Source organism: Sinocyclocheilus grahami, unplaced genomic scaffold (assembly GCF_001515645.1).
Source record: "Sinocyclocheilus grahami isolate Dianchi unplaced genomic scaffold, SAMN03320097.WGS_v1.1 scaffold1308.1, whole genome shotgun sequence".
NCBI classification, from domain to species: Eukaryota; Metazoa; Chordata; class Actinopteri; order Cypriniformes; family Cyprinidae; genus Sinocyclocheilus; species Sinocyclocheilus grahami.
The window spans coordinates 105,986-117,504 of NW_015506487.1; the positions used below are offsets into that span (position 1 = coordinate 105,986).

At 43.3% G+C, this 11,519-nt stretch overlaps 1 protein-coding gene across 1 annotated transcript in view; it reads right to left on the minus strand.

Annotated features, from left to right (window-relative positions):
• Positions 1-9,881: 9,881 nt before the first annotated feature.
• The window catches only part of LOC107569064 (uncharacterized), a 2,858-nt gene continuing 1,220 nt past the window's right edge, over positions 9,882-11,519 (minus strand). Inside the window, exons 3-7 of the mRNA XM_016255065.1 lie at positions 11,132-11,268; positions 10,787-10,883; positions 10,266-10,523; positions 10,058-10,168; positions 9,882-9,908 (exon numbers count right to left, since the gene is read on the minus strand). Of these exons, the coding sequence (XP_016110551.1) occupies positions 9,882-9,908; positions 10,058-10,168; positions 10,266-10,523; positions 10,787-10,883; positions 11,132-11,268 (630 nt within the window). The remainder of the gene's footprint in view (positions 9,909-10,057; positions 10,169-10,265; positions 10,524-10,786; positions 10,884-11,131; positions 11,269-11,519) is intronic.

Below are 11,519 nucleotides of genomic sequence, written 5' to 3' on the forward strand. Positions count from 1 at the left end.
ACATGGAAAAACATTAGCATGATCAAATCATGAACTAATAAAAATTTTGGGGTGAACTAATTAAAAAATAAATCTTACTTTATATTTTTATTTTAGGTTCTCCCACTTTCTTTTGACTTGAGCGCAGAAATTTTACCCTCAAGTCCCTGCTCTGTCACAATAATTGCACAGAAATCAAGCATAAAAACAAGGCAGTAAGACCTTTGCTTGAAGTGTTAGTATTTACTAAGTTCAGTGTCAACAGCCCCTGAATAAAAGTAAATTTGACATAACTTGCCTACTTACTCAAAACCTTTGATGGCAGTATTATGCTTTCCAGTGAAGAGGGCTTCATTAGCCACTCTCCACTGAATAAGGAGCTGAGTGTGTTCATCAGTCCCTGTAATGTCAAAGCAGTAACCATTAGTCATTATTGTAAAAAGGAATGGCTACTGGTAGCTCTTCTTCCTGGTTGTTAATTTGCCGGTTGATAACAAACCCACTACGGAGCGTCCGGTTAGAGACTTTACCACAGATTATCAGGTATGCGGGAATAACCCATTTATTGTCACCACAAACTCAGTACACTGAAGACATTTCGGTTTTCATGTTTGTGTGGTTTTCTATTTATAGGCACGCACACAACTTTAGCAAAGATAAATCGCTACAGTACTGCTAGCATCCGTCCGCTTTCCCGGTCGTTCTAACTCAGTTCAGTGGGCGGGAGCGCTGACCTGCGCATCCTGCCCGGAGCGCTGATTGGCTCGCGGGATGGATGCTGCGTCTGAGTCGACTGTAGTGTATTGCAAGGGAAACTAAGACACATTAATATAACCTGTGTGTGGCCTTTTTTTACAGCCACTCCCATATTTTCAGAAGGAAATATGTACAAAAACAAAAGGGCCTATAACCTATACTATTCAGAGTAGCTTTAATCTGGTAGGGCAGGCAATTAGATGAGGCATGTGACTGGGCGTGTGTACAACTTCTTTCCCACCTTAATTTCTGCTACTCTTACTCTGCTGTCTACTCCAGGGAATACCTTCGACACCTGGCCCACCGGCCACAGTGCTCTGGGTAGCTGGGGGTCGACGATCAGGACGATGGTGTCAACCTGGAGGTCAGATTTCTCATCTTGCCACTTCTGGCGGGTCTGAAGGCTGGGAAGGTAGAACGTGAGGAAGCGCTTCCAGAATTGGTCGGCAAGGACTTGACTATGGCGCCATCTGCGTCGACTGATCAGTTCAGATTCTGGGTATATCACAGGAGGAAGTGATGAATCTGGCCGCCCCATGAGAAGGGAATTTGGTGTGATGGGGTCTAGATCAGATATGTCAGATGAAATGTAGCCTAGTGGCTTGGAATTTAAGATCCCTTCGATCTCCACCAACACAGTGTACAGTACTTCGAAGGTAACAGACTGGGCACCAAGTGTTGTCATCAAGGCCTGTTTAAGGGAGCGAATCTCTCTTTCCCAGCTGCCACCAAAGTGTGGAGAATTAGGGGGATTGAAGTGGAATTGTATTTGCTGACTTGCCAGCTGCTGTTGCAGTTCTGGGACAATAGCTGTGTATGCTTCTTTCAGTTCTCTCTCCCCTCCGTTGAAGTTGGTCCCTTGATCCGATAATAGCTCGAATGGCTTGCCGCGTCTAGCGATGAATCGTCTGAGAGCCATAAGGAATGAATCAGAGTCCAGGCTATGAAGAACGTCAATGTAAACTGCCCGGGTAGTTAGACATTTGAACAGGATGCCCCATTTCTTCTCGTTTCAGCGACCTACTTTAACAGTATATGGACCGAAGCAATCCATTCCTGTTGAGTAGAAGGCGGGCTTGAATAAACGTAATCTGGCTGGAGAGAGGTCTGCCATTTTTGGTACCTCAGGGTTTCTTCTCCATTTCTGGCAGTCCACACAAGTACTCTGACACTGTTTGATGGCCTCTCTGCCTCGAAGAATCCAATATTTCCACCGAAGCTCGGCAAAGATTCTTTCAGGGCCTGGATGGTGGAGTTTAGTGTCATAACTCTGTATGAGCAGTTTAGAGACTGTGTGTTTTGGGTCTAGGACTATGGGGTGCACGGTATCAGGATCTAGACAAGGGCTACAGTGAAGGTGACCTCCTACTCTGATCAGCTGAGTCTTGTTGTCAAGTTCAGGGGCCAGTGTCTTTAGCCGACTGTTTCTGGGAAATGATTTACCTGCCTTTAACTGCTCCAGTTCAGAGGGGAAACACTCTTCCTGAGCTTGCTGTAGAACACTGATTTCAGCTGTCTTGTAGTCATCAGCTGTCGGAATGCCTGCCGCCCCATGACAGGCCCTGGACTCCAGTAGCTCTTTAAAAGTCTTATACTGGCTGATGTCAGGGAATGACAAGCTGGCTGTGAAGCAGGTAAGGAAGCAGGGAACTGTTTTACGAAGCTCGTCTTCATCTGCAGCAAGAGGGTGTTGGATTTCCGGCCACAGATTTGGAGGATCTTTGAGAAAGGATGGCCCTTGGTACCAATGGCTTTCTGGTCCCAGCCTACATAGGCTTTTCCCCCGTGTTATATCATCTGCTGGGTTATGAATTGATGGAACATAACGCCATGTGTGCTGGTCTGTAATGTCCTGGATCTCGGCAACTCTGGTTCCAACAAACACTTTAAATCGGCAAGAGTCTGAATGCAGCCAAGTGAGAACTGTGGTTGAGTCAGTCCACAGAGTGAGTTGGTGTATGGGAAGGTTCAGTTCTGTTCTTACTACTTTAGCAAGCTGTGCCCCAGTCAGTGCAGCACAGAGTTCCAGACGAGGTATCGATTGCTGTTTTTTGGGTGCCACTCTTGATCTGGCTGTGAGGAAGGCCACCTCTACCTCCCCACCTTGATCCTCTGTGCGGAGGTAAGCGACTGAGCCATAAGCACGCTCAGAGGCATCACAGAAGATGTGTACCTCTCGCTGACTCATGTCTGTATCTCTGACTGAACTGGTGTAACACCTTGGAAAGACAATGTGTTGTAGGGAAGGCAGCTCCTCCCACTCTGTCCAGATTTGTAGAAGATCTGCAGGTAAGTGCGGATCATCCCAGTCTCTTAAGGCGCTGCACTATGAGCTTGGCTCTTGTAGTGAAGGGAATGAGATAGCCCAGGGGGTCATACTGACTTGCCACAATTCTGTAAATGCTGCGCATGGTAGTCTCAGTGTTTTGTATGGGACGGTACTTATAGGAAAGTGTGCCCGTTTGGTGATTCCAGAGGGGCCCCAGGGTAGATTCTTGGGTGTTGCTCTGCTCTTGTGAAATCCAAAGTTCAGTGCCGTCTGATCTGGCCTCAGGAGGTAAATGGCTTATGGTGGAGAGTTGGTTGCTGGACCACTGCCTCAGGTCGAAACCTCCTCCAGCCAATAATCTCCGGAGTTTGTCAACATGACACTTGCCTGCCTCCACTGAGGTGAAAATCTGCAGACCGTTATCTACATAGAAAGACTTCAGGACAGAATGGCGGACGTCTTCCCCAGGTTGGCTATTGTCCAGGATGTGTTTTTGTAATGCAAATATGGCACAGCAAGGGCTGCATGTGGTGCCGAAGGGGAGAACCTGCCATTCATAAACATTGGCTGGATCCTGTGGATTTAGATCCCTCCAGAGGAACGCGCAAAAGTGGGGTTGCATAGCGCTTGATGCCATCCACCTCTACTCTCACTGTCTTGCTCTCCAGAATTTTCACTGCTTCCTGATCTTGTCTGGATCTTGTGCTCATCTTTTCACTTTGCCAGGGAAGCACGTCCATCTGCCAAAGTCTCTCCACTTTTCTGAGAAGATCAGTTTCTGGTAGTGCCATTGAGGTGAAAAGACATTGTTGTTCGGTGACCTCATGTTGCAGGTGTTGTACAGGACCCTGCAAAGTCCACCCGAGACGAGTCTTGATAGCTGCTGGTCCCCCTGGGGGGCCTAGGCGGATTGGCTCCATTGCCGTAATGAGGTGGGGGTAGTCTGATCCGATGAGCAGGACAGGGCGAACTGCCTCTAAATGGCTCAATGGAAGTCCTCTGAGGTGATGGTATTTCTCCCTCAAACGCTTAACCGGGTGTGTGTGTTCAGCAAGACTTAGCTGCTGGGCTGTGAATGCACCCTTTATGTGATACAGTTTGCTGGGGTGAGACAGGGGGGAGATGTGAAATGACACTGATGCACCCGTGAGCATTTGTAATTCCTGTCTAACTGTGCGAAGTGGAAGATCTTCTGGCTGACCTTTTAGGCCCAGCTGTTGAGCAGCATTGTGGAAAAGAATGGTCCTTTCCGATCCATCATCTAAGATGGCATAAGCTTTCATCTTGTGTGCCCCGTTTCAGACAATGTCCTTAACGATCTTCAGAAGAACCTTTCGGCTGGCAGGAGGCTTACGAATGAGAAGTATCTCGTTCATAGTGTTGAGGAGACAGGCATTAGCAGAAGTACTGTCATTTGGGGTAGTCTTTGGGAAGTCTGCACTCCTGGGATTGATGTCATGAAGGACCAGCAGGTGACAGCTATTACACTGTTTGCAGCGCATTCTCAGATTGCACTCTGAAACTTGGTGATTCCTCCCACAGCAGCAGCATCTGTCGCAGTCTTTGATCCAGTTTCGTTTCTGGTCAACGGTAAGCTGCTTAAAGTTGTTGCAAATGTTGAGGGAGTGTTTGTGGTGGTCACAGTAAGGGCAGTAAGGGGTTAAAGCAGGTTTGTTGGCCGCAAATGTCATCTTTGTCGGTGGAGGTGCTTTCTCTGTGCGAAGCAGAATGGTGGCACTTTTAGTTAATGGCTTAGAGTCTCTGATTACCTCTCGTGTTCGTGCTGGATATCCACGACGACTTACTCCTATGAACCTTGATGTGTCCTCCTGCACTTGAATTTCATACTCTAGCCACTCTGACAGATCAAGAAGGGTGGGGATTGGCACTTGGTGTGGATGTGCAAAGCGCCGGAAACTTGACCTGAGGTCGTGCGGCAGCTTCCCCAGGAGCCGGGAGACATGTGAGCCACACTGCAACTCAAAGGTGCCCTTCCTTCCTAGTTGCTCTAGCATGCCAACGAGGGAACGAACCTTGAGGGCGAAGAGTCGGAATGCTTTAATGTCCCCACTGGCTATGTTTGGACCATCCATGAGCTCTGCTATGCATTGCAACGCGAGCTGATGCGACTGTCCGAATTGCTGATCCAGTGCTGCCATGGTCTTTGTGAAGGGTTGTTGGGAATGACTGTATGAATCAGCGATAAGCAGGGCCTCCTCTAGTTTGAGGTGATCTGTGAGTATTTGGAATTTGAATCTCTCTGTGGCTGTAGCTGGCAGAATGTTCTCCAGAGCTGTCTTGAGCCGCGAGAATTCTCTAGGGTTCGGATGTACAAAGTCTGGAATTGTGGGGGTCGGACCTCGGTACATCTGCTCTAGCTCAGGAAGAACTGGGCTGGATGCTCTGCATGGCAGGTGAGAGCGTCGGGCGGATTCAAAGGTTAGAGGGCCTGCGGTCTCTGGTTCGCCTGATGCATAACGACTTAGTCTGTAAGGCGTCTCAGTTCTAGAGTAATAGGTTCTTTCCTCCCGTGAATGTTCAGAGTGTGATGCGTGGTACGGGGAGTGCGGCTTTGCTCTAGGGAGAGCTATTGGAGCTAGGAATGCCTCAGAACTGTGCTCAGGTTGATCTGCCTCAGCAGACCTGAATCGTAAGGCTGACACTGGTGAAAAGCTCTTATCACTCTGTCGTGTTCTCAGCAAACTGCGTGGTGCAGGTACAGGTCGCGTAGGGGTGGCAGGCGGAGAAGACTGTGCTGCAGGATGTCGCTGCTCCATTTGAATCTGTAACTGCTGCATTTGTCGTTTCAGCTGAGAAAGTTCTTGTGAATACTGGTGGTCTGTTGCCTGTTGAAACGTGTCCCTTTCTTGCTGCATCGTCTGCAGGGTCTGTAGGAGATTGTCATGGGCAAGGCGTAGATCCCTATTCTCACGCTGAAGGATGCTGGTTTTAGAGCCCCATGGTTCTTCATCAGACCACTGTTGAGGGCTATCAGGCTCTTTACGCAGTAGCTGTGGTGGAGTGATACCAACTGCACCATCCTCTGGTTCTGGGATGGGAGGCACTGCAGGATGAAACTGAGAATGTGGTGACATGGGTTCAGGAAACAGCCTTGGGAGAGTGAAGCCGCTGAGATTATAATCCTCATATCGCGCAGGGAGGGCTGTCTTCCTCCTGACACGCACGATCGGCTCATCTTCTTCATGCTGTGACATCCTTTCCATAGTAAATTTGGGAGATCCGGCTCGAAGGACCATGTAAAAAGGAATGGCTACTGGTAGCTCTTCTTCCTGGTTGTTAATTTGCCAGTTGATAACAAACCCACTACGGAGCGTCCGGTTAGAGACTTTACCACAGATGATCAGGTATGCGGGAATAACCCATTTATTGTCACCACAAACTCAGTACACTGAAGACATTTTGGTTTTCATGTTTGTGTGGTTTTCTATTTATAGGCACGCACACAACTTTAGCAAAGATAAATAGCTACAGTACTGCTAGCATCCGTCCCCTTCCCGGTCGTTCTAACTCAGTTCAGTGGGTGGGACCGCTGACCTGCGCATCCTGCCCGGAGCGCTGATTGGCTCGCGGGATGGAAGTTGCGTCTGAGTCGACTGTAGTTTATTGCAAGGGAAACTAAGACACATGAATATAACCTGTGTGTGGCCTTTTTTACAATTATCAATCCATTAATGCAAACATTGACAAGCTGTGGCATATTTATTAACAGTAACTTAGTATGTAGCTAACAAAATATCAACTAAATATTAGTAAAAGAGGGGGAAAAAATGTTTTACAGTCTGTGGAATTTTCTAATCGCATTAAACTGCTTAACAACGAATGTCTCCGTTAAAAAAGCAGTTAACAAGCTGATGTACAACAGCATTGACACTAGCTCGATCTGTTCGTTAACTTGATATGCTCAGTAATAACAATGATTTAACATCTTTTTATAGCCGATTCACGAAATCATCTCATCGATTTACAATGTTTAAACTTTCAATAAGTCAGCCGTTCACTTAGATCATGTTAAACAAGTGCAATTTAACCACATTGAATAACGTTTTTCCCTGAGGTACTTACACTTGAAAAGAGCCGCGTCGCCGCCTTCCGCCATTTTCGAATATGACGCCTCCTCTCCCGTGGCCTCATGGGATAGTAAAGTGTCCATCGTATGCATGCTACGGAATTCGGGCAGAAGTAGTAGGTCATCTGGGTACTTCTTGCCTACTGTTTTTCGAATACTATGAATTCGGACATACTACTCGCCTCGCATACTGTTTTTCGCTTACTGTATAGTATGGAAGTATGCGATTTCAGACGCAGCGATAGAAACTTCCAGTCAGGTGTGTTGTGGCAAGTTGGAGCTAAGCACTGCAGGACACCGGCCCTCCAGGACCGAGTTTGGACAGCCCTGGCTTAGAAACACGCAGCATTACTCTATGTGTTGACATAATTTTAACTGAAACAGGAAGACAGGGCGGGACAAATCAAGCAGCCCTTTTGAAAATAGCCAATAGCGTTTGTTTATATCACAACTTGGCAGTGTTGCCAGACATACGATAATTATCGTATTTGTACGATAATTTTGACCTCTGTACGATGTACGATCAATAATTTAAAAAATCCCATAATGTACGATAATTTCGAAATTTCAGAACGTGTTTTTTCCAAAGTCAACCTCATCAAAACAAAGCCATGAAATTGGCTTATTACAGATGCTCTAAATGGGTTGGTGCACACCTCAGGACCCTCAACATCTGGCAACACGCAGGATTCTGATGACAGCAACTCAGAGGTGGAGTTTGGACCTTCCCGCAAGGTACGCCTATGGCCCTATGATTTCCGTGATGCGGAAAACACGGATGGAATTGCGGAATCCAGTCAACGGAATTTACTGTATAACGTGGAATGTCACGGAATTTGTCAAAGTTTGGATGAATTAATCAAAGGAAGGTCATTACACTTAAATCGTGATATGGACTAGTATCTGTAAATATTAAGCCGCAAAAAGGCTATTTAAATATAAATCCTGCATTTTCTGTGTCTGTTTGAATCATAGTCTATGGTCTGAATGAATGTCACGCGGTTTTGTTTACTACACACATAGGTACTGAAGTGCGCATACATGACATAAATACATGAACAACATCCCCAGAACTGCTCTGAGAGTCAAAAATATATAGTTTCTGCCAGAAATGGATTACTATTGTTCAGTAGAATGTACGTACAACTACTACTACTAAAATTATTAAGGAATAATCACAATATTTCTTCCATGTTTTAATTTGAATTGTAAGTCCCCTTTGTTTGCCAAAAAATTTAATTTGTTTAATTTTCATTCATTAAAAGATAAATTAAATTAATGTGTTATGCCTTCATTCGATAACCAGAAAAATGAAAATACACAATGCAGAATTTCTAAAGAAAAAAACCATAAGGCTATAAAGAAAAGTGGTTTTTATGCATTCAAATAATTAGACATATTAAAACACAGAATTTGATAACAATAAACAAGGTGAAAAAAATAGAACATTTCATAAGACCCTAAACTTCTAAAATTTATGTTAAACTTTTTAATAGATTTGATGTTGAATTGTATACGTTTCATTATTTAATTAGACGTGCTTTTGATTAATAAAATTTTATTTAACCATTTAAAAAGGAGTCCAGAAAAATTTAAATGAAAAAAAAAACAGAATCCCAAAAAATGTAAATTTGGAATAAAAAAAAAAATTAATTTGGGAAAAAATAAAACGTATTTCATAGCATAGTTATTTATTTCTTGTGGTAATTTGAAGGTTGTGTCAAAAAGTTGTTGTTCTAGTCTAGTAGATGAATAGCTGTATTCTGTACGTTTTTACTCGTGTACGATCATTTTCTTCCAAATACGATAATTTTGAGCTTCTGGTACGATACTTGGACATTTCCAATCGGGCAACACTGCAGCTTGGGCTAGAGCCGTTCAGAGCTGTTGAGCTCCGTAAAGCCGCATTTGATATGCCAGCCACAATCTCATCCATATTGCTATAAAACAGGGCCGTGCACAGGGGGGTGGCCCCGTGGCTAGAGCCACTGCCCCTTTGCCCTCATCAGCTGAGTTGCCCCTCTCACCAATCCCCCCCATCACCCCAGCTCAAGCGGTCTGTTCACGCTCCGCTAAAGATCCGCTGATTCCGTTAATCCTCTCCGTGTTTTCCCGCCCGCTCCGCAGCATTTCTCAGATCGTGTGCTGCTCTCTGAAAGGGAGACCACCACAGTTCCCAATGTCGTTGCATTAACAGGTTGATGCAATCCACATTACAGCCAGTGGATGATTCGCTTAATTTGTAATTTGGTAGTTTGTTGTAGTTCTGTCGGTAATGATTTGCTCTCGGTCTTTTAAAAGTGATGACAACAAAATATCCACATTAATTAGAATGTCTAATCAAATTACTGTACCCGATCATATCTAATATAAATAACACAAAATTCGCTGTTGTTGACACACTTTGTAGACAAAAAAAAAAGCCTGTCTAGTTAAGGACATGTTTTGTGTTACTTTTAACTCAGCCAGTGCGTTATTCTTCTTAACACAGGGAGTGTGTTAAAATATTTAACACACTAATGTGTCATAAATCACATAATTTGTGTTCTTGAAATGTGCTATTTTTGACCAGTTAAAATGAATGCAATATATAAAAAAAGCACTTAAAAAAAAAATATATATATTTATTAAAACTTGACTGCTACATTACATACACAAGTCAACGTTCACATGTAATTTGAATTTCATAAAGACATTTTTAAACAATTTTATATCTGGGATTTACAAAAAGGTTTTCTTTGTAGGAAATCATGTGAAGTGGTTTTACATCAGCAGCATCGCTCAAATTAATCACTTTGTATTCATTTGTTCTTTGGTCTGCATAAGCATATAAGTGTGGGTGAAAATACATTTGTGATAAAACTCTTAAGAAAAACTAAAACAATTTATTTTTCACACTGTGGAACTATGTGTAAAACTTCACCAAAGAGACGCTCTTCTCTGAAGTCACAGTTTAAAGCAAGTACACAACCAGTTTGTAAAGTCTGACCGAACACACTAACAGAGTGAGAAACATGAACAGTGCTACATGTGTCAAGTTCATAGCCAAAGTCTTTCATGCTTTCAACAAACAACACCTTTTTCCAAAGATCCAAACATGACTGGAAAAACATTTGGGACAGTCATTTTTTTTGTTAATGGACTGCCCAATTTCCAATGAAACATAGTCTGAACCTGACTCTTGTAACCCAATTTGATGGTATTGAGGTTTTCTGGAGATGGTTTCATCCTTTTGATCACAGTCGTCCACTCCCGAGAGGACTCCTCCTCCCCTTCAGCAGTCATTTCCAAAGTGATAGACACTCCAGAGGAATCACTGATTCGACTACGTTTGCGCTGGTAGCGACGCTGATCATAATGAAGCCTCCTCCGTAGATTTCTAAGTCTCATCTCAATAAATCCACTGTGGGAGACTGGGTCATAGAAATGTTCCTGGATGAAAGGGGGAGGATAACAATTGTAACTTTTACAAGAACCCATGATGTGTGACGAGCAAACCAGCAGAGTGGATGTACTTTTGGTGTTATTGTAACTAATATTGGTAATTAAAAAAATAAAACCACTTTACAAAAAAATTAGTGTTACTAAATTTTCAATTGATTTGTAACCTGTTAACCAATTAACATACCACACTTACTATTCCAATTTGCATTTGCATAAAGTGGGCTTTGTGCGTTTTAATAAGTGCAACTTACAAATCCTTCATTCTCTTCTCCCATCTTGATCTTCAGAGAAGAAAACAGTGTCACCACACTTTCTGCCAACATCCGTTTCTCTTCATTACAAGGGTAACTATAAGCAAAACAAAGACAAAACATGGAAGAATTACCCAATTCAACTTGTACATAATACATTAAAATAAAATACAGGAACCAGATTTAGTCAGTTTTCTCTACTGCTGATCAGCAGTTTGTTTTACAAGTTTTTCCCAATTATATTCAAATTTTAAAAAGTAATCAGTGTGTATTCAAAGTATTCAACATCATTATACGTTATCACATTCACAGTTGTTTTAGTTAATTTATCAACTGTAAACTTACAATCCAATTTGTTCCACCAACGCACTGACTCCTATCTTCACAAGGACTTTTCTTGATGTCTCTGAAAGCATTCCTGAAGCTTCATAATCCTTAAATATACTCGGACCTTTGCTTTCAATTAGTGCTTGCAGGTGGTTCTACAATTCTATTACGTTGATGCTGGAAATATAAAAAGCACAACGTAGTTCTAATTAGATGAGTTAATGATTCAGTTACTCAGTCACTCACTTATATTGTTCCGGAATGAATCCGCATTTTTGAATGAACTGGTTGAATGGTTCACTCACTCATAAAGACAGTCAACATCTACTGGCAAAATGTACAGATGTACAAGTGTACAGACTATTAGTTTCTGTGGAATGGGCAAACAAAGTCAAACAGAGTAATA